Here is a 23,582-nt window from a genome sequence, read left to right on the forward strand (position 1 = left end):
GTCTTCCGGCCGGTTACCGTCATTTCCCCATTCCCCTGCGTTGCACTGACTACTTTTCACGGTAAAGGAATCTCCACTTTCTACAAAATTGCCTTTTTGTTTTAAATACTTTTCATACTGGTTTACTTTATAGGCGTATTTTCTTTGTACTGTTCTTACTTGAGAATATGATGTCTGCCTTTTTGCCTTAAAGTGCCTTCTTCTTCTCCATACCAGACACATCCATAAAGACTTGTCACTAGTAACGTTGCACACAATCACAACAACAACAACGCTGGCATTGCTTGCCTTAAAAAAACTGTATATAGAAGCTTGCTAGCTAACACGTTAGACAGTGTGGCTAGCCTAAAACAGCAATTGTTGTTTTAGGCGAGCCACACCATGTGATGTAGTATAAGTGTCACTTTAGGCTTTGCTACTCAGACCTGTCATTGTGTTTTCTGTTATTTGTGACCACTACTTGCGTTGCACCATGCAATAATGGTAAAATTATTCAAAATAAAGCAGAGCAAATATGCTTTAAAAGGCCAGTTCACGCCAATGCAACTCCTTGCAACAACATGCAACTACTTGCAACCATTATCCCCAATGGCAGTTGTATTGATGGGGACTGGCCTTATAACTGTTTTATTGCAATGAGTTGCGACTAGTTGCATTGGCGCGGTCTGGCCTTAAAACTCAATAATCACCCACACAGTCAGACATAGCCTATCAGTTCCTTGTGTGTCTCTCCTCAGATGGTGTTTTCTACGGTGGTGACCACAGCGTTGCTAGCAATGCAGTTTGCCTTTGGAGAAAGCGCTCACAAACATGTTCATGAAGATCATTACATGGGTCAACAGCACGACCCCGAACATGACATGAATGTCCTGCTAGGAGGAACTGATGGCACAGAGGAAATAAAGAAACTCGGCCCAGCCGAACAGAGGACAAAAATGTTGGAAATTGTAAGGAAGATTGATAAAAACTCAGACAAACTGTTAAGTGCAGGTGAGTGCATGTTTTGTTTCTGCTATCCTGACCTGAACACATGTGATTGTGTAAATCCCTGCTCAATTACACACACATTCACAGAATAGCAGTGTTCTACAAAAGAACAAAACAAAAGATTGAAATCTTATCATGTTGCCGTCTTCCACTCAGAACATACACACACACACACACACACACACACACACACACACACACACACACACACACACACACACACACACACACACACACACACACACACACACATGAACAAAAGGCAAGAACATTTGAGATGCCTCATTAAAACCACTTTCAACCTGGCTGGTGCCATATAGTTTGGGCATTCATTAGGTAATGCAACAAAAAAAGTAGATCTATTATTTTCACTGCACAACACCATCCTACGTCAAAGCATACAACAGGCCTTAAGTTGTTAAAATATTATCATATAGGGTTATGTCCGTTGGCCAATGGCCATTGCTTGGGTAGAGTGGTCGTCTCGTCTGCCTGGTAATCAGAAGGTTTGCCGCCCGGTACGCTCAGTATATGTGTTGAAGTGTCCATGAGCAAACATCCCCTAACCTAGTGCTTCGTTCATCATAACCATCTGAACATCCATCAGCAGGGTGAAGCTTAAACTGAATTCTTCCCGCTTGTTTAATAAAGGTCTTCCCCTACTAGTACCTTTTATGTTCAATCTGCACTGTGCTTTATCCACAGAGGAGATCACGGTGTGGATTCAGCATGTCTACAGAAGATACGCGTTGGATGATGCAGAGGAACGCTTCTCAGAGTTCGACACGGATCAAGATGGTTTGGTGTCTTGGGAAGAATACAATGCCATCGCTCACGGGCAGCTCTTCAATTTAGATGACAACGCTGTTTTAGAAGACCCTGAGCAAGAGTCCCTCAGATATGTATGCATGTTTTTTTGTTGTACCTACACCGTAAATCCGTAATGTTATTCTGAGCGTGTAGAAATGTAAACATTTGCAACCAACAATTGTAGTTATTTTATTTATTTTGATTTCATATCGTAAACATTTGTTTTGTTTATGGCTTAAAACAAATGAAAAAAACACTATACACAAACTTTATGTAAATTTGGTACTCAAAGTGTCTTTGAGTACCATAAAAGCTCTTATAATTATGGTGTAATTATTATTATTATTATTATTATTACTCTCCGCAGGAGAGTATTGTTTTCACTTTCTAAATATGACACACCGATTGGTCAAGCCTCACGTGACACGTGACAATACGGTGAAATACTGTATAAATACATGGCGTCACTTTGACAGTGTCTTTGGCACTGTCAAAGTGAGGTAAGACAGGAACCATCACGAAATGGCTGCATGGCTGATACATAATTGGCAGATAGGACACTTATATAGACAGGAGGGATATGACACTTACACAGACGGATAGGACACTTTTACAGTACACAGACAGGACGGATAGGACACTTACACAGACAGGACGGATAGGACACTTACATAGACAGGAGGGATATGACACTTACACAGACAGGACGGATAGGACACTTACAGTATACAGACAGGACGGATAGGACACTTACAGTATACAGACAGGACGGATAGGACACTTATACAGACAGGAGGGATAGGACACTTACACAGACAGGAGGGATAGGACACTTACATAGACAGGACGGATAGGACACTTATACAGACAAGACGGATAGGACACTTATACAGACGGATAGGACACTTATACAGACAGGACGGATCGGACACTTATACAGACAGGATGGATAGGACAGTTAGAACATAAGAATTAGAACATTCCCAACATTCCCAACACAAGTCTGGTAAGAGTGAGGTAAGACAGGAACAATCACGAAATGGTTGAGAAATGGCGGATACTGTAACAATTGGATAGGACACTTACACAGACAGGACGGATAGGACACTTACACAGACAGGACGGATAGGACACTTACATAGACAGGACGGATAGGACACTTATACAGACAGGAGGGATAGGACACTTATACAGACAGGACGGATAGGACACTTATACAGATAGAACATTCCCAACATTCCCAACAGCGGAGAGTTGTGCTCCGAGGAGCACTTTTTCTAGTTATTATTATTATTACTACTACTACTACTACTACTACATCTGCGTACACTCTAAATTATAAATGGATAAATGAACACTGAGAACTTTACTGAGTCAAATCTGGAGTGTTCGTTTAGCTCTGAAAGTGTAATTTGTATTGTACTTTCTTTTTTTACACTTTCAGAGTTAACACTGGATTTGAGTGTGTATTTAAAAAATCTCTTATTGTTGTGACAATGTATCCCCCATTAGCTCCATCTGAAGGAGAGGAGGCGCTTCGATGTTGCTAATGTGGACGGAATGCCAGGCCTCAACCTAACAGAGTTTCTTGCCTTCACACACCCGTCTGAAGTGGATCACATGGCTGTAAGAGCTGTTTCCTCACACAAACTTATCTCTGTGAACTAGTGGAGGTGTTAGGACCCAAAAATATGCCGTTGACTTCAAGTCATGATGCAAAGGTCCCCTTTGGTATGGAAGTACCTTAGGGCCATAGGAAAACATTTATCCAAAGAGACGAGTTAGATCACCCTTCATTTCTGAAATATACATGTTTTTAAAAATGGCCGCCACCATTTACAGCAATACAGCAAAAACAATATCTTTGCTTCTGTTAAAGCTATAACAATACTATTGGTGTCAAAGTGTACATTTTTGGGGTCAAGTAATCCAATTCAATAGGTTTCAAGGCAAAAAAAAACAATCATTTTCTCATTGCCATGAAAACAGGGCTAAAATATGCCAATTTAATTGGAAAATGTTGTTTTAACAGGGTAACTTTCCATTTTTTCCCCACTCTAAAACCTTAATTTAGTTTCCCCTTTGGCATGGAAGTACCTTAGGGCAATAGGAAAGAGATTATCCAAAGACACACATTAGATAAGACGTCATTTCTAAAATATGTGCGTTTTAAAAAATGGCTGCCACCATTTACAGCAATACAGCATATATATATAGCCGACAGCTTTGCTTCTGTTAGAGCTATAATGATAATATTGGTGTCAAAGTGTACCTTTCTGGGGTCAAGGAATCCAATTAAATAGGTTTCCAAGACAAAAAAATATATATAGTTTTCTCATTACCCTCACAATGGGGGTAAAATATGCACATTTCATTAACAAAATAAGTGTCAACAAGGTGACATAACATTTTTTTCCCCCTACAAAAAACTACAATTTAGTTTTGTTTAAGAGGTACAACCTCTTATGTACATGCCATGTACTCTAAGTGTGTCTGTCTGACTGTATGTGTAGCTGTCTGACAGACTGCTATCACCTGAGAGTTACACCTGTTGCTGCCACAAAACATTAATTCTGCACCACGGACTGCACAGCTGGATGAAATCATAGGTGACACTTTGAGGTTCAATTTGAGGTTTGTATTACTTTCTCATTGAATACAGAAAATGTTTAATGTTAGCTAACTAGCCAGCTAGCTAGCTAGCTGTTTAGCTAATTAGTTAGTTAGCTAGCTATTAACTAGCTTCACTTCATTATTGAATTACCGCAAGCATAACATTGCTAACTACCTGTAGTTAGCTACAGATGTGCCACTTCAAAACTTCACATGTCCTGCCATCGCCAAGACAGTAAATTTTCAGGGGATTCCCAGGGCAATAAGAGGGACAAAGAAGGGCATTTAAAATGCTGAATTATTTTGATGATCACTGCTTTTATGATGCTAATTAATTTGAGCAACTGGTCAAATCACCTTTCGCCTCATAATGAGTCTGACACCTTATTCAACACACATTCTTTTGTTCTCATGTATATGGATGTCTGTTGAAGGGAAAAACGGGGGTGTGTAGTGACAACTTCCTTTCAGGGGCAAAACAGTGCATTTTAAGGGCAGAAAAGGGAGGAAATTTTTTTTTTTTTCAGGCCACTTTCAGGGAAAGAACAGTAACGCGTGAAGTTTTGAAGTGGCACATCTGTAGCTATAGGTAGGTTCATTATTAGTATTATTATTATTATTATTATCAATTCATTGTTTATTCAACAAAAAGCTTAATTGTTAGAATGCTTTTTTTGTGTGAATGCTTGTTATAGTAAACTTGTTAACAAGTTAGCAAGTTTATTTCTCATTTCTCATTTTTTTCATTTCAGAGTAGTCATCATGGATACTCGTGACTGGAGTTTATGCTTCATATGTCAGCTAAAGAAGACTAATGAAAAAGCTTCCTGTCCCTCAACATGTATAAAGCTAAGAAACTGCCCTGAAAAACTGAACCGATGTTTCGCAGAAGTTATTGCCAACATTCAGGAGCTGAAAGAATTAGGTGATTTGCCTGACTTTGTGGTAGTGGATGAGGTTATTGATGGTGGTGTCCAGGATGCTGTGCAGCAGGTGATGTCATATCCAGTAGTGTGGCACAAAAACTGCAGGGATGCCATTAATGATCAAAAAGTGGACAGAGCAAGAAAAAGACATGAAGAGTTTGTGAGCCCTGTAAAAACACGGCGCATGAATAGAGGTGGCAAGTTCACTACACAGGCTATACCATCATGCTCATCATCATCATCATGTGAACAAACTACGCTGTGTTTCTTCTGTGGTGAAGTGGGCAACAGAAAGGAACTAAGGAGGGCTTCCACCCTGGGATTGGATCGAAAAGTGAAAGAATGTGCTCAGGTACTGGGTGACAATCGTCTGTTAGCTAAACTAGCTGCTGGCGACATGGTAGCTGTGGAGGCAGTGTATCATCGTGCATGCCTGACTAGGCTCTATAGAAAAGTAGAAACCGCCGGATGTGACACAACAGAAAATAAGGCAACACAGGTCATCAGAGCACATGTCCTCAATGAATTGATTGAGTCAATCAATGATCAACGTTGGTCAGGAGAGTCATTGGCAATGTCTGACTTGACAGCCCTGTATGACAAACGCATTGCTGACCTAGGCTTCCCAGATATTAAATGTAACACCACGCGCCTTCGTGAGGATATTGAACGCCTAATCCCTGACATCAGATCTGTGCGACTGGATCGTGCCTGGTCCCTGTTGTTTGATGATGACCTGAAAGCCGTTGTTGACAGGAAAAGCAACACATCTACTGATGTCTCCATCATCTTCAGGGCAGCTAAAATCCTCCGGGAAGAATATCTTCCTATGAAACAATCATTTACAGGTTCCTTCACAGCCTCCTGTGAAGCTGATTCAATCCCTCCCCTACTGCGATCATTCCTAAAGATGCTTCTGGATGGATCAGGTATTGACCAGCCAGCCCCTGAACCAGAGAAGTGCCAGGTTGCTACATCAATTGGGCAGCAAATCATTTACAACTCTGTGAAAAGCAGATACAAGAAACGTGGCAGTAGTGTTAGTCGTCACATAAGAGAAAGGGAAACACCAGCTTCACTGTATCTGGCAATGAATCTGCACCTGCATACTGGCAGTAAACACCTGGTGGATGTCATGCATAAGCGAGGTATGTGTGTGTCATATGATCGCTTGAAAACATTGAGTACAGATATTGCAAATTCAGTGATCAATCAGTGGGAGCAGATTGGTGTGGTGGTCCCACCTCAGGCAGTTAAGGGTGTCTTCACCAATGGTGGTTTTGACAACATTGACCACAACCCATCATCAACAACAGCAAAATCAGCCCTCCATGGAACATGCATTAGCATTCAGCAGCACTTCCCGTCAAACGGCCAACAAACAGCCAATCTCACTGACATCCTAGTTCCAGCTGAGATGGGGAAGAAGCATGTAGCATCCTTGCCAGCTTTCTACACAACGATGGATCTGGATGTTTCACTCCAAACTGATGAGGTCTTATATGTTCCTGCCCTTAATACAAACAGTCATCCTCAGCCAGCCTCTCGTCCTCTCAGCAACATACTTGAAGAAGGCTACCAGTGGTTGGAGAGAGTCAGACACCTTGTGGGGAAAGACAACCTTGAGGGTGAAGACTGGATCTCATGGGCTGCATATTATGCAAGCATTACAGAGCCTTGTTCATCCCCCCCATCCAGATCATACATGCTGCCACTGTTCACAGAGTCTCCTACCAGTCCCACTATGGCTTGGCATGCAATGAATGTCCTCCGTCAATCAATCAACTACCTAAATCCAGGTCAGACACCAGTCATGGTCGCTGATCAACCCCTATTCACACTTGCCAAAAAACTCCAGTGGAAGTTCCCCCAGACAGAGCTTAGTGAGGACTCCTTCCTAGTTACATTGGGGGCAATGCACACAGAGAAGATGCTCTGGAGTGTGTCTGGAGACTGGCTGGATGGCAGTGGATGGACTACAGCTCTTACCAATAGTGGTATTTCAACTAGTGGCAAAGCTCAGTCTTTCATTGGTGTTCACCACATCTGCAGAACCCGGTACATGCATCAGGTGTCTGTAGCTGCTCTGTATGTACTCATGATGAAGGCTTATGAGCAATATTTGGAAAAGGCAACAACTGTAAATGATGAGTCAAGCCCCCTTATCCTTTTGCCCTTTGATGAATGGCTCAAGAAGCTGTGTGCCTCACAACCACAAGCAGATTTCTGGTTCAAGTCCATGGAGCTGGATCTTCTCATTCTTCAAGTAAGTCATGTTGTTAACATCATATGTCTCATTCACTTCTTTGGCCAATTTATATTCTTTAGTCAAGAGTACAGCTTCAGAATCCTAGCATTAAATATAAAGCACATATAAAAGTGTTTGTTTTCATTTTTTCAGTTTGTCAAGTCCTGTCGCTCGGCTGACTTCTCTCTCTACATGGAGACACTGGATTCTCTGATGCCATGGGTATTTGTACTGGATCATACCCACTATGCACGGAACCTGCCCATCCATCTCCGTGATATGGCAACACTAGAAGAAAAACATCCTGCTCTGTTTGTGGAGTTTCAGAATGGTAACTTCATGGGGCAGAAGTCAAGGCGAGCATTCTCCAAGATCCCACATGATCAGATGCATGAGCAACTCATTGACTGGCTCAAGAATCATGGTGGCGTCATAGAGAACCTGGACGATCCAGGCACAGTTTGCAGACAGCAGGTTGTTCGCCCTGAGCTGGCACGCCTAGTACAGGAAATTGAGGGCACCAATAAGTCAGAAGAAAGGAGCCACCATGAACAATACGCAAAATTTCAAGCTGACTACAAGGTAATTTTCTGATGTATTAAACTTTCAGAGGTTGCATAATTATTTCAGTGACATGTATGATTTGTTCATTTGTACTATTTTTAGACAGATGTGCTGGCACTGGTGGAAGCCTTTGAGGACCTGGGAAATCCCTTCATGGAGGATAGTGGGGATCTGCTGGACTTGGATGAATCGATGATCATGCCCCCAGATGTGGTAGATAATATAAGGAGGGTGAAAGACATTGGAATGAAGAGATACAATGAATTTGTTGACAAGCGAATCAGGTCACAGGAAGAAGCATTCACTGCTTCAATCCCACACACCAGGCTGCAGTTATTCAAGGCTCGGCTTTCCCAACCACGAAACAAATCAGAGGTGGCTGTTGTCAAGGACCAACAAGCAAAAGTGACACAACTTTTGCTGGCTGTTCATTCTGGTCGCGAAATCAATGAGGGAGTGTTTTCACATGAAAGTTCCCCCCATCCACCCTCTCTCACTCGGAAGGGGAAAATGCATCATGGGAACAAGAGTGAGATTCTAGATTGCATTGTTCCCAGAGATCTCGACAAACATAGACCAGTGACAACTGCAGCTGTGTTGGATGGTGCTGTACTTGTCCAAATGCTTCGACCTGGAAGTGCTGTGACCATTGGACAGTATTTCACTGACGTGTTTGCACCATATGTCCTTTCCTGGTTTGAAAGAAATGACCGCATTGACATTGTCTGGGATGTGTACTCCAAGACAAGTCTGAAGTCAGGAACCCGGGAGCAAAGAGGCACTGGTGCAAGAAGGAGGGTGACTCTCTCAACCAAAGTTCCTGGCAACTGGGCTGCCTTCCTACGAGTGGATCTGAACAAGCAGGAGTTGTTTGTGGAGCTGGCCAAAAGCTTGAAGCTCATGACACTTCCACAGGTATTGCTGTATAAATTAGTGTATCTCCTGGATTATACATGCTGTAGTCAATAAATCTGACTTAATTGACACATCTTCATTTACATTATATACTTTTAGGGCAAGGAGTTATTCACCACGATGCTTGAGGATTGTGTAACTTCACCAGCTGGCATTAACATTGATGCATTGGCCCCTTGCACACAAGAAGAAGCCGATACTCGGTTATTTCTACATGTGGCTGCAGCTACACTCGCTGGACATCGTAGAGTGATTGTCCGCAGCAGTGATAGCGATGTTGTGGTGTTGGCCATTGCCGCTTTTGTGGCCCTCGAACAGAGGATTGATGAGCTCTGGATTGCGTTTGGAGTACGCCGTCACTTCAGGTAAAATCCTCTCTGTACAGTATGTTATATTTATGCTATTAGCTGTTATTTCATTAGGCGAATGAGTAACTCATTTATTTACATTCCACCACCACAGGTACATTCCAGCACATGCCATTGCTCACAGTCTGGGACCATCCAAGGCAATGGCACTGCCAGCATTCCATGCTTTAACAGGGTGCGACACCACCTCAGCCTTTTTTGGCAAGGGCAAGAAGACAGCCTGGTCTGTGTGGCAGTCCATGCCTGAACTGACCTTACCTCTTCAGCTGCTCTCTGGCCCTAGCCCCACCACTGAGATGATCACAACCCGCACACCCATACTCCAGAAATTTGTCCTGAAGCTGTATGGTGTGTCCGAGGACGACATCAGGACAGTGGATGCTGCTCGACTCTCCCTCTTCCTTTACAAAGGAAGAGACTTTGATCACATGCCACCAAGCAGTGATGCACTCCATCAGCACCTCCTCCGAGTAGCTTATCAGGTAAGACAGCCATGCATAAGGGCATAGTATTTGGTAAGACAGCCATGCATGAGGGCATAGGCTACTATTTAAGTTTCACAATGCATATCACTAATCATGTTTTTCTTTTCAGAGTGGACATATTTGGGGCAACATGCTGGTCAAAGACTCTGCTGCTGTCTCACCCTCACAGTGGGGATGGCAACAGGATTCCCCAGACACTGCACCAACACCTGTGTACACTACAACTTCGATTATTTCAAGGGACTTGCCAGAACTGGTTATTTGCAAATGCAAGACAGACTGTAAGGCACCTTGCAAATGCTGCATGCAGAAGCAGCCATGCATGTCTCTCTGCGGATGTCATGGTTCATGCTCCCACAGTGGAGACATTGGAGACATTGGATTGTAAATCTCGATTAAAGTCTCAAACATAGTTACAACCTTGTCTGTCTCGTATTCATTACTCAGTACCTATGATTTAACAGAAGTTACCCGGTTAAAACAACTTTTTTTTTAATGAAATCTGCATATTTTACCCCCCGCTGTCATGGCAATTAATGAAGTATTCGTTTTTTTGCATTGGAACCTATCTAATTGAATTCCTTGACCCCAAAAATGTACACTTTGACACCAATATTATTATTATAGCTCTAACAGAAGCAAAGATATGGAGTCTGGTGTAATAGTGGTTAATTGTCGGCGGCCATTTTTAAAAAACGCCTATAAAAAAAAAAAAAAGGGTGATCTAACTCGTCTCTTTGGATAATTATTTTCCTATGGCCCTAAGGTACTTCCATACCAAAGGGGACCTTTGCATCATGACTTGAAGTCAAATGTTGCTTAGCACCTCCACTAAACTGCTCATGGAAATTCTGAGTGTTAACTTAACTCGGAGAGTGTACAATTGCACTCTCATGCACAATTATGTCTGAATTACAAATGTATAAACTAACACTGGAGATTTTACTGTTTAGGATATTGCAGATTTTATTTATTACTTAAAGAGGAATTTTGGACCACGGTTTTCTTACCTTTTCTATGATGTTATGATAACTTAGGATGAATGGTACAGTAGAAAAATGTCATAACTCCATCCCGGGTCCGCCACAGCTTAAAACGTGCGCCAATAGGCCTTGCGTTAGATCGCGTATTTTAAAAGCTTTTTTTTGGTTTGTTTTTTGGTGAGATCTGACGTTCATAGTGACAGAACACTATGCAAAAAAAAAGCGGAAGTCTCGCTAGACGAGATTTCAATCTCCTCTAGCGAGACTTCCGCTTTTTTACGCGATCTAGCGCAAGGCCTATTGGCGCACGTTTTAAGCTGTGGCGGACCTGGGATGGAGTTATGACATTTTTCTACTGTAGGCCTACCATTCATCCTAAGATATCATAACATCATAGAAAAGGTAAGAAAAACGTGGTCCAAAATGTCCCTTTAAGACGAGAATAACCGCGTAATATTCGACTGTCTCACGGTATGAATGTGTGTATTGAATTAAAATAACATTCGGATCTTTATTATTTCCTTATAGGATTTTGCCATTGAAGATGTGTTGAGTGAATATGACACTGATAAAGATGGATTCATCAGTCTAAGTGAATTTATTGGAGATGTTCGGAGTGATGGTAAGATCAGAGGGATTATCATAAAATGTACTGATTCACAGAATGATCTGTATGTTGGACGTAAAGGTGTGTTCATATCGAATGCAAAGTACATTTTTGACTTGTGTCATTTACACAAGTTTAAATGCGGTGTGAAAACAACTTAAGTGTGATTATGTAATTCATTACTAAAACATTATTGATGTGATGTGGGCTTGGCAATATGGGCAATTTTTATATTATGTTAACATACATTTTTTGCTATTTTTTTGAAAAATAGCTAAAATAGCACTTTACAAGCTCTCAACATATAATGTCGCAATTTCTGAAAGTATAAAATAAGGCTTAAGTGGTTAAAACCAGGAAGAGACAACACGTTTGCCATATCACAATGTTGTGATATGAAAAATTCCAGACCATATCCAGTCTCATATCACAATATCGATATCATTTTTTATATTTTATATGTAATATTGCTCATACTGTGTTTTGATTTTTGGATTTTTCAGATGGAAATTCAGCATCGCAGTGGGAGATTGAAGAAACGGTACGCTTTAAAGACCTCTATGATCAAGATGAGGATGGCAAACTGAATCGAGAAGAGCAGCTCCGTTGGGTTGCCCCTAATAGCTACGGCTCAGCAAGAGAAGAGGTAAGCAGCAGTTCCAATATTACTTCTATTATCTATTTTTAGGAAATCACCGTCCATTCTGGGTAATCATTACATCCTTGTGGCAATAATCGCACGTGCATTAGCATAATTTATTCGTCAAACTTGATTAATCATGCAGTACCATGGCCGGCCACTTGGAAATCAGCACCTCAAAAAAAAACCCAGTCCTGAAGGCTTGCCATGATCATAGTACTTGGAGGCCGGTCTATGACGTCATATCGATGACATCATTGATATTCATAGACAGATGCAAAGACTTCCATATTCATTAGATGGGACACAGACAGTGAGATACAGAAAATGTTTGATTTTCGGTTCTGGACAACTGCTGGATCAACCAAATTTTCCTTGGCACAACACACGATACAAACGCCAAGTTTTAAGTCGATCGGTTGGACGGTGCTTGTGTTGTGCTTGAGAAAGTCAGACACACACATACCTGATTCTGTGCATTTATTAGACCCTCCAGAAAAACACAGGCAAAAATCCTTGATTATGCGGGCTAAAACTCTTGATTATGCGGGCTAAAATCCTTGATTTTGCAATGAAATATGCGGGTGAAATTGCGGGAAGTTGTGAAATATGCGGAAAGTTGTGAAATATGCTAAAATAATTTGCGAAATATGTGAAAAGTTGCAAAATATGTGGAATTATGCGATGCGCATATTATGCGATACGATGCAGCCTTTTTGAAAAAACATTACCCCCGCATAATTATGCGCCATTTTGCTGATTATGCGGTAAATTATGCATAATCACATTTTTCTGGAATTTTTGATCGATATGTGCCATGATGTAGCATTATTTGGAGTCTTCTTTCCTAATATTGTTCACATGTATTCAACAGGCTCTTCACCTCATTAAGGAAATGGATCAGGACGGTGATGGGAAAATCTCTGAGGCCGAAGTCTTGAAAAATCAAGAAACGTTCATGAACAGTGAAGTGACAGACTATGGTAGACAGCTGCACATATTACATGACGAATTGTAGTTAGCCTTTTCTCATTGATTTGTGTCCATGAAGATTTAAAAGAGAACTTCACCGATATTTAACATGAATCCTATAGTTCTAGTGTGATGATGTGAATCGTGAATGACATATCCCAGTGTGTTCTTTGTTTCATCTTACATATAACTCATTGAATCACATCATAGGTGATCATAGCATCATAGCTATTTCCATATTTCCTCTTGACACAGAACACATTGGAAAGTGTTATGTCAGATTTTCACATGTCCTCACAATGGGACCCATTAAAAGCGGTTTCACCCGGGTGGAGGTGGTTCTGCAGGATGTTGCAGTGCATGCTTCTAAACAACAAGTCAGACACGCTGAAAGGAGTGGGCTTGAACCCCATGAGGCACGCCCGAAAAAAATGTTTAGATTGAAATGTATGCAGTTTAATGTGTCGATGTACTCTGAAATTAAAGCATAGAACAAATAAATGATTGTTTTTATATATATATATAATTCTTCCTTCTTTTTTTATCTGTCCATCCAGGCAAACCTATTTTTTTATTATTTTGCAATTTTAGCAATAGCTGTCTTACTGCCACTCGAGCTGTCAAACATATGAAGCTAGTCTTCTCTTCACAATTTAAACAGACTTGCTTACTTTGACCATTGTTAGACTTGCCTACTTTGAACAGTGTTAGCTGAACTTTAAACTGTTGTCCTGTGATCCACCTATGCTGTTTATGAGCCGCACTTATCACAAGCTGTTGACTCTCAGAAAGTGGAGTTCTGATTCTATTGTGGCTTCCTGTTAGTTTCCTACAGTGTTCAAGTGCCTTTAAATGTTTTTTTAAACCCACTGACACCTTGGTTTTCTTTGCAATTTCTCTAAAGGAAAGGCCAACTATTAAGGGTTGGAATGGTCTGTCTTCCTTTTTTCCTCACTATTATGATAGCAATATACTACTTCCTGCAGTGCAATACTGTCCAAATAATGCTTCAGAGGGTATAATAACACATTCTGTTCCAACACCGCTTTTATGCAGACAGGGTTTGTACTCTAAGTAATAAGCAAAAGTTGTGACGTGTAATAATAGTAATTGTTTTCATCATCTTTCAAGGCTTAATTTACTTCCATTGCTGTACAACAGCTGTAAATTGTGCTATTATGACAAAATACAGTATTAATTAATCTCATACTTAATATATCTCATTAGCTGTCATATATTGTCATTTCTTGTGAAAAGATCAGTACAACAAAAATGCTGTACAGTTTGATGGCAGGGGATCATTAGTTTGTTTATATTTGTATTGCAAATTTGGCCTACTCGATTGATGCCTAAGGAATTTCATAGTCTGGTTTAAGCTCATTTAATTTTATGGATGATTTAAAATGTCATCCATAAAATGTGTTGTTTGATAGTGGAATATGTTTGAAGATGGCTGATGCAATTATAGATATCTATTCGCTGTCTATTGATATAGTTGGCGCTAGCTGATATGAATGTTATCTTACTGGGTAGATGGTGGTCTGGCTGTGACGACATGATACCGTTCTTCCTCATTTAAGTTCTTAGTCAAACGAGTGAGCCAAATGCATTAATGCTGGCTTCCTGAATGAACACTAGTTTGTTTCACTTGTATGAACTGCCAGCCGGCCAAACGTGTTTCATAGAGTGAATTATCATCAAGTGGACTCTAAAGGAGGGACTGTTATTTTACCTACTCCTAAGATGGCATTACCGTTCAAAGATGCCTTTTGGGTAAGTTATTGTAGAGGTAGTAGTTCATAAATAATTACTGTGGTCACATTGAGAGCTGGCACTGCTGACATGTTTGTCATTAAAACTATTTGCATTAAGTTGAGTGTTAATCTAAGTGTTATGTAATAAACTTTGAAATGGGAACTTCTGTATATGCTCCCAGTTCAATGCAGTACGTAGTAGGCAGCTGTTGCATACCTATTAGTTGACTGGTTTTCATATTCTTTAAATAAATTGTTGAATATGGTTAGATAGGAAGAATTGTGTAACTATGATTAAACACATGTCCTGTTGATAATTATTTTGGAAAAAAATATATTGGTACGATTGTCTCCTCTTATATCTATAGAGGTCAGGACGTAAGATAAGATAAACATGCATTTCTTTGTGCGGCTATCATTTTATTGTAAACAATGGCAAGAACCATTTTTGGGTAGTGGTAGACCTAGAGATGTGGTACACCTCTATAATATTCTGCTTCCTGTACATGTGCCATTACAACTATGTTACAACTATGTTGGTCTTTGATCTTTGGGCTGTGTGCCTTGGCAGAACACTAATCTTTGTGGATTAGTGTTCTGACGAAGCTGCCTTGTGGCAGCACTCACAGCTTCTGGGTTGATTTGCATGGGAGGGCTCACACAATAATCTTCTTTTAACCTTTGCAAATGAAGTCGGAGTATGTACATTTTAGTTTATCATTAATAATGTGTCTCTAGTAGTAGTACTTAATATCTTTGATAGATTTTAGTTGAGTCAATGTTTGGTCAACTTCAACAGCGTACAGTATCCAAAAATAAGTGTGTTCATTATCCCAGCGTGTGTGCTGACACAAATGTTGCAGCAATCTACAGTATTTTAATACATGAGATTGTACTGGGTTTTCCAAAGTGGGTGAAGAGCTTGTTTAGTAATTCTGTGTTATTTGAAGTTGTGTAAGGGATTTTCATCCAGATGCAATGTACAAGGTTCCTAACAAATTGACCCTCACTGTCATTACATAAAGTAGTGGTGTGAAAGAAAAACCTGTGGCCTAAAAAAAAACATTCAAACCATTTACTAAATACAGGGCTAGGCCTACTTGATCATTCATATGATAAGTTTAAATGGTTGTTGGTTGCTTTATGGTTTTATAGCAATGCAAGTAAAGTTTGACATTGAATTCATATGCAAGATATGGTGTTTTCTAATGGGGAATATGACCAGGTGTGCATTTTATAGTATTTTGTGCTTCTAGGGAGTGGACTTCATCAGCAATGATGGGTACGAGACCCTAGTTCAGAGACTTTCAGATGGCCGACGGACGTGCAAAGACATAGAGGATCTCTTAAAAATGAGGTGGGTGCCTAAGTTAATGGCAACATTTGAATATATTTGTAAATATGTTGGGGGGTTTATTTGGTTTACTTGCATATGGTTTGCTTCATGTGCTGTAGGGCATCAGCACAGGAGAGATACGGAAAGGAACTGGTCACAATAGCACGCAAGGCTGGCTGTATTTATGAAATCAGGTGTGTTTTTATCTTATGACCATGTCACCTGCTGAACATAACATTATGATGAACTGGTGCAGTCATCTGTCTAGATGTCTGAATATGTCTGATGACCACCTACATGAGGCTCAACTGACACACTTTCCATTATGCAGAATATAGTGTTATATTGCAGTTTAGTTAAAAAATAAATAAAAAACGTATCCTGGTCATCCTGTTTTTGCAGCACTCTGAGAACATCTATAGATGAATTGAAATCACGTGAGTATCTATGATATTACAGGCCTTTTTATTTTAAAAAGGCTACACGAGTCCAACATCCTATTGATATGATGGTTGTTTGTATTGTTTTTCTCAGTTCTCCATAATTTACATACTTGTCAGATAAGCAAATGGTATTGTGTGCTTTGTGGTGTAGAAATTGAGAATATAGGAAACCTGCACATCCAGCTCTCTGGGACACTCAAGGAGGAAGTGAAGAGAATGGAACAGTTTAGAGAGAGGCAGAAAGAGCAGAGAAAAAAGGTGAGAATGCAGAAGGAAATGACAGTGTGATGTGATTCAGCTCTTTATAATATGTGTTTGCAGTTTAAAGGAGAATGGGGACATGTTTTATTTTCAGTGTTCATTAACCATAAGCTGTCAATAATAGATCACTGAATTCAAGAAGTGGTAGACCGTTGTTTGTGTACATACAGTACAGTATAATGATGTACTTTAACATGAACTTTTTACCTGCTCTCTAAGTTTGAAGTTATGATGGAGAAAGTCCAGAAGACAAAAGTCTCCCTGTATAAGAAAACAATGGAGGTGAGTATCTAAATGTCACAGCATCTGCTGCATTATTAGATCGTAGTTGTCTTTTGTAAACCACAGGCATAAGATGATGACACAATGGACAACAAGACCCCATGGCTTTTTGTGTTATACTTTTAGTATAACTTTTGACTGTACTACCTGTACTGTTAATAAGCATGTTGATAAAGTATTCAATCATTCAAAAAACACGCTTTTCGCAGATAATATAATTTCAATTTCAGTGAGAGATGCAATTATTTGTTGTGGCAGTGGTGAGCTGTGTCTTATGCATAAGCATGACAGGTCACAAATTTGTCACACATGACAATATTGCATATTCCTGTAAAATAATCATCACACATGCCACGCCAAAATTCTGTTACACGGCCCCACTTAGAAAGTGCATCTTTTTGTTATAGCATGAAGTAATTCAGGCATCATAATGCAGAGACTTGCACAATGCTCCGGTAAGGACATTATGCTACTAGTAAGAGGAACATGACTTCACAAGCTTTAGTAATATGAAACCATGACAAGAGAGATCAGATAGGGTTGAAAGTGACTTGCGGAAATGACAGGTTAAATTAAGCAACACGTTTAACATGTCTAGCAACCCAGGAAGTAATATTCCATTTTTGGCACTTGCATGCTGCATTTTTTTTTGTTATGTTTAGATTTTTTGGGGGCTCCTTCAGCTTGTTTAAAACCACACCTGATGGGGCTGCCTGGTGGCTTGGCAAGTTGGTGCATGCGCACAGTAGATTGAGACAGAAGGATACATACTGTCTCTCCTCTCTCTGCCTGTCTCTCTGCACTGCCCTATCTGAAATAAAGCATGCAATGCCCCCCCCCCCCCCCCCCCCCCTCCTGGCGTTCTCATTCTATAGCAGTGCTTCACATGCTGTATGTTTAATTCCCCTCCCAGTCTAAAAGATCCTATGAGCAGCGTTGCAAAGAGGCTGATGAGGCCGAACAGGCTGCTGAAAAGATGAGCGGTGCGGCCACAGCCACCCCCAAACAGACTGAGAAGGTAAATCCTAACATTCATTATACCTGAGAGCCTGCCTGGCTGCCTTTACAAATGAGATTGTTCCATGTATTCGCAAAGTTCATACTCCATCCTCAAAGAGGAACATATTTGATTTACAGTACCGTATGTGAACTGGTTCAGAATGTAATTGTAATGACAAAAGAGACAAAGTGCTGCAATAAATTTGATATAATTTAACATATTTGCATTTAACCACATTCAACCCGGCGTTTCTATTTTAGGGCATGTCATTATAGACGAAAATTTGCAGATCTACAAGCTCACAGCACATTGTAATGCAAGGCGTTGTGAGCTTTTAGATCGGATATTTTCGTTATCTATTTGTTGTACAACGATGTGTATATGGCTTAAGTGGTTATGCTAGCCAGCTCACATGGAGAGATAATGTGTTATTACTGTAGTAATCACATGAATTTCCTTCACAGCTTCACAACAAATCTAAACAGTGCCGTGAGGCAGCAGGGGAGGCTGGTAAGAATAAGTAATGCATAATACATTCAACAGGGCCGGGCCTCAGAATTACTACAGGGGGGCCGCCAAATCTTTGTGTGATAGGAACCTTCTTTATGTTAACTATTTGAACCCTAGCATCCCTATTCTGGAGGGAACATTCACAGAAAATAACATATCTACAAGCTCCCGATGTGTTGCGCTGCGATGTGTTGTGAGCTTGTAGATTGACTATTTTCCGCAAATAATTTGGTGTAAAGGGGTAAAGGAACAGACCAAGTACATAGCCAAGTTCTAGTTTTTCTTTTACCAACATAAAATCTAAATCAAAGAAATAAAGGCCCTTCTGCTTGTTGTAAATGTTTAAAACCACACCTGATGGGGTGCCTGGTGGCTTGGCCAGTTGGTGCATGTGCATGCGCTTTGTGTGCCTGAGACAAGAAGACATACTGTCTCTCCGCTCTGGGAAATTGCTGGAAAGGTTTAATCGGCGACACAATTTTATGCAATAGTGGGGGTCCTGCTTCATCTCTCTCTCAGCTAAGGGGTCCTTGACCTGCAGATGTTGAGGACCCCTGTTATAATAAGTAATGTGTGTTACTATTAAAGCTACATTCTGGGACATACAGTACCTGTATGTTAATTTAGGTAGTATAATATTTGTTTTTATTTCAAACAAAACGATTTTGTTAAAACATCTGAGCCTTTATTTGACTGTTACAGTGGATAGTAGTAGGAAATAGGGAGCACATGGACCTTCTAGCCCATGTACGATGGGCTGGAAGGTCCACATGGACCTTCCACAATGTACAATGTTTTGTTGCATCGAACAACTTTGCTGTTCTTACGTAAGTCAAGGAGATACAAATAAACATGTTCTAGTTCCCCATGCCCAAAGGCAGAGGATTAACCTAAATATGTTTTGGCATGGTGGACATGATCACTTCCTTTTTTATATATAATTCCTGAAATAGCCTGTGAAACAGGCTATTTCAGAATATCAGCTCACATAGATACTGTTGGCCCAATGCACTATAATAGATGGTAAGGCATATAATGAAAATTATTTGAAAATGCGTGTGAGTAGGGCTGCAACTATCGATTATTTTCTTAGACATTATTCTATCGATTGCAAATCAATGCAAAAAATGTCATTTGCTTGTTGCTTGCTATTTTTGATACTTTAAAAATGTTTTGAATGAAAAGCTGTTTCCCTAAGATTGATTATTTTTAAGTAAATTACTGATAATGTTTTTTAATTGATTAAGTCGAGCAAACGAGTTACAACTGTAAAATGCTTTTATGAACCTTAGAATGATTAGTTCTAAGTAATCTGAGTAATCTGAACAGTAATTGTTTTTTATTTTTACATAGAGAAACAATACGTGTCAAATATCGAACAGCTCGACAACATTCGTCAAGAATGGGAATCCACGCACAAAAGCACATGTGAGGTAGAGTTGAACATGAACATTTTTATTTCAATTCTTTCCCTTAACATTAAAGCGGCACTATATAACTTTTTTTTAAATTAATCAAATTTAATTTTGTCCAATCTGTATGGTAGAGTATGCCATACAATATAACTTATACAATTGGGGTGGTTGTATTTTGTCTCCCAGCTCTTCTATTGAGACATTTAGATCATGTCAAAGGTCATGTCCCCATAGCAAGCAGGCAGGCATGATTAACTCAAAGGTAAAAATGTCAGCACTTGCGCAGGAAACCAGGTTCAAATCCGGGGTAGAAGAGGAAAGTTATATACTGTAGTGCAGCTTTAAACTAACCACATATTTAAAATGTTCCTCTTTCTTTACCATAATACTTACACATACTCACAATATACATTTTCAGTATACTGAAATACTACAGTAGGTCGTGTTTAAACAGCCATACATTGAAACCACTCTTCTGCACTTAATCTTAAATAATATATCCCACCATGTTGAAATAATGATACAATTTTGTTTTTGTAGGCATTTCAGCAGCAAGAAGAGGACCGCATCAACATTCTTAGGAATGCCCTATGGGTGCACAGTAACCATTTCTCTATGCAGTGTGTCACAGATGATGAGGTGGGCTTCCAGTTGTTCTTTTATAGTACAGTATGTTACACACCCCAACCCCATATCCAATGTGTAAAAGATGGTTGGTTTTTTCAGTGTTTCGAGGAAGTGAGGCGAATGCTGGAAAAGTGTGACATCATTGCAGACAACAACTTCTTTGTTGAGATCAAAAGCACAGGTTCAGCTCCACCAGGTAGGCAGAGCGGCGCCCTGCGGCCTTCCTTGTTAAGGATTTGAATATGGTTTCTGGTTGGACATACAGTATTAACATTATCTCTCACCCACTGCTAAAACAGAGTGTTTGGTTGCTTTGTTAAAAAAAATGCTGTTTCAAACTGCCAACAGGCTGTTTGTGATAGAGCTTCAGCCCTGAAGACTTTGTTTTAAATAACAGTTGTTCCTCTTATTGTACTTCAAGTTTTGTGGAAAAGTGAGGAGAAAAAGATTCACATAAATAACACAGTTCTTATGGTCCTTCCTTAGCTCCAATTGTGTTCCAAGATTACTATAAGAGGGAAGCCACAGATGACAGCAATGGCAGTGCCAGATTTGTAGGAGGAGTCATGAAAAGGTTACATCTTCTTTTTTTTGTGGCATATTCAAAATATATATATATTTCTGGTGTTATTATGTGTAATGTGTCTCTCACCTCACAATTTACCTGTTTTATTATTTAATATGAATATCTACTTTTCATGATTGCTAGGTTTACAAATCTTCTGCAAGGGAACACTTTGAGTGGCACCAAAACAGAGCAACCGCCAAAACCTAATGGTATGGTACCAAATTGCAGCAATCATGTCTCCGTATGATGAAGAATCATGGTATAAAACCATGTGATGTGATGTTACTGCTATAAACATATACAGTACAATTTTCCCCTCATATTATTATTATTTTTGTCTGTCTTATTTTCGCCACCAGATGGCACACAGGTCCAACTAATGATTTTGTCGGTTGCTGCCAGAAGGCAGCTATGTTTCACATTAAGCAGCTGTTCAGTCATTAGTATCAATGCTGTAAACTGCCAGTGGCTTGGCACTATAAGAGAATCAATTCTGATTAGATGTCTGTCTTTCTGTGACATTGTTCAGCCGATACATCAGATGGAGTATATGCCTCCATCCCCGGATTTTCAGCAGCCTGTTCACCAAGCCAGAAGGAGTACACAGCTATGTACGACTACCTTGCCCAGGTCAGACATTCTACTTTTGTTTCTACTTTTGCAAATACAAAAAAAGGACTCTGACTTTTTTTTTTTTTAATGGCCTGTACTAAAATGATTATTGATTTTCATGTCTTGGCTTTTTATTTAATTTGATGTATATGCCTAGTTTATAGCAACCATTCAGGACAATTACTGTACATCAGTATTATCGAATTAAAGTACATATCAGTAAATATTGTTATTATCTTGGCTCATTGTTTTTCTTTCTTTATTAGGGTGATGATGAACTTTCTGTATCTGCTGGGGACATTGTGGTGGTCATTGAGCAGAGTGTGGATGGATGGTGGACGGTAGAACGGAACGGCCTGTCTGGACTGGTGCCAGGCTCTTACCTCGCCCAAGAATGACCTTATCGGACTTATTTTTAACTGCTACACAACCGCACCCGTCCAAATTGCCTTTTGGTTTGTAGATATTACACCCTGCAGCATAAAGTAGGTAGCTGATATATTGCAATTTAGGTATACTCTTAGTTGCTTGTTTTAGAAGAGAATGTACTTCTGTTGATTAGTTCTTGCCTACCTATGTTGAATACACTTATTGTAAGTCAAAGCGTCAAATGCTAAATGACTCATGTAATGTAATGAGTTGAGAAGAAATGAGAGAAAGGGCAGTGGATTATTTATTGCTAGGGTTGAAAATGTAATGTATTTATTATTTTATTTTTCAAGTTTAAAATGTTGTCACTGATGTGTGGAGTTTGGTCATACCAAATAGAGGTGGCGAATTAATACTACTACTACAAGTGTCATACATGGTTATTCATTTTGTACAGTGTATTCTAGTATTGAATATCACCTTATGTATTGCAGTTCTAAATGCAAGGAGATGCTGTTGATCTCAGTTGTTGGTCTATGCATTTCATTTACTCTGAGTAAAATAACAGATTTATAATTCTTCAGTAGTTATATTCTGACTCTCATTCATTTCATTCTCAAAGAAAAATCCTTTAATACCTTTAATAAATGCTTTTCTTTGTTGTTTGAGGCACTGGTAGATAACTCAACTGATATTTTGAGTGAGCATGTGATGAAACTCTGCTACGGTATATTGTATTCCCATTCATTTTCATTTCTATTCTCTTATTATCTCTATCTACATTGCCTTGTGTGATAGCAATTCATAGTAATTTCCAAGTTCAATACCATGCACAGGAGAACCTGAACACTCTTGTGTTGCACAAGCACAGCACGCGCGTTGAAATACTACTATATACAACAGAGGATTAGGATCAAGACATTGCGTGAATCCCTCGAACCCCACCCTCATGGGAAAGAGCTGAACTTTAACCCTTCTTTACAGGGAAAAGGCCCACTTGTTCCAATAACAAAGGCCCACAACTAACAGACATTTGCTTTGTGTATAGAGCAGTGATTCTCAAAGTGGGGTTCGGGGACCCCAGGTGTCTTTGAGGGGGTTCAAGGGGGTCCCCAGCTAAATGAGGAACACTTAACCCTATTTTATACTTCGACTATTCAAAAATAGCCGATCTACAAGCACAAATCTCTTTATGGGGTTCCTGGCATATTTTCAGATGTGGGTCCGCGGCAAAATTCACATCAATTTGGGGGTCCTTAACATGAAGAATTTTGAGAATCACTGGTG

General features: G+C 39.8%; 2 protein-coding genes across 2 annotated transcripts; both read left to right on the forward strand.

Moving 5' to 3' along the window:
• Positions 1–15: 15 nt before the first annotated feature.
• Positions 16–13,665, forward strand: rcn2 (reticulocalbin 2). Its single transcript, XM_084059065.1, has 7 exons — positions 16–61; positions 738–990; positions 1,693–1,889; positions 3,310–3,423; positions 11,428–11,521; positions 12,010–12,152; positions 13,021–13,665. The coding sequence occupies exons 2-7, from the start codon at positions 738–740 to the stop codon at positions 13,162–13,164; spliced, it is 945 nt and encodes a 314-aa protein (XP_083915191.1). The 5' UTR covers positions 16–61; the 3' UTR covers positions 13,165–13,665.
• Positions 13,666–14,765: 1,100 nt separating this feature from the next.
• pstpip1a (proline-serine-threonine phosphatase interacting protein 1a) lies at positions 14,766–22,957 on the forward strand. The gene is made up of 15 exons (XM_084059061.1): positions 14,766–14,891; positions 16,129–16,229; positions 16,328–16,402; positions 16,611–16,645; positions 16,803–16,909; positions 17,132–17,194; positions 18,108–18,212; positions 18,659–18,704; positions 20,058–20,137; positions 20,660–20,758; positions 20,846–20,942; positions 21,233–21,320; positions 21,456–21,523; positions 21,844–21,944; positions 22,193–22,957. Exons 1-15 carry the CDS (start codon positions 14,862–14,864, stop codon positions 22,322–22,324), a joined length of 1,227 nt encoding a protein of 408 aa, XP_083915187.1. The 5' UTR covers positions 14,766–14,861; the 3' UTR covers positions 22,325–22,957.
• The last annotated feature ends 625 nt before the right edge of the window (positions 22,958–23,582 follow it).

This window comes from Gymnoscopelus microlampas (assembly GCF_963454915.1).
Source record: "Gymnoscopelus microlampas genome assembly, chromosome: 6".
In the NCBI taxonomy this organism is placed as follows: Eukaryota; Metazoa; Chordata; class Actinopteri; order Myctophiformes; family Myctophidae; genus Gymnoscopelus; species Gymnoscopelus microlampas.

Bases quoted from the DNA above. Each gene is read 5' to 3' on its own strand.
- pstpip1a (XM_084059061.1), top strand. From the start codon at position 14,862: ATGGCATTACCGTTCAAAGATGCCTTTTGG. The intron at 17,195-18,107 runs GTGAGTATCTAA...TTCCCCTCCCAG, and splicing joins TGTATAAGAAAACAATGGAG to TCTAAAAGATCCTATGAGCA. The intron at 21,945-22,192 runs GTCAGACATTCT...TTTCTTTATTAG, and splicing joins TGTACGACTACCTTGCCCAG to GGTGATGATGAACTTTCTGT.
- rcn2 (XM_084059065.1), top strand. From the start codon at position 738: ATGGTGTTTTCTACGGTGGTGACCACAGCGTTGCTAGCAATGCAGTTT. The intron at 991-1,692 runs GTGAGTGCATGT...CTTTATCCACAG, and splicing joins AGACAAACTGTTAAGTGCAG to AGGAGATCACGGTGTGGATT. The intron at 3,424-11,427 runs GTAAGAGCTGTT...ATTTCCTTATAG, and splicing joins CTGAAGTGGATCACATGGCT to GATTTTGCCATTGAAGATGT.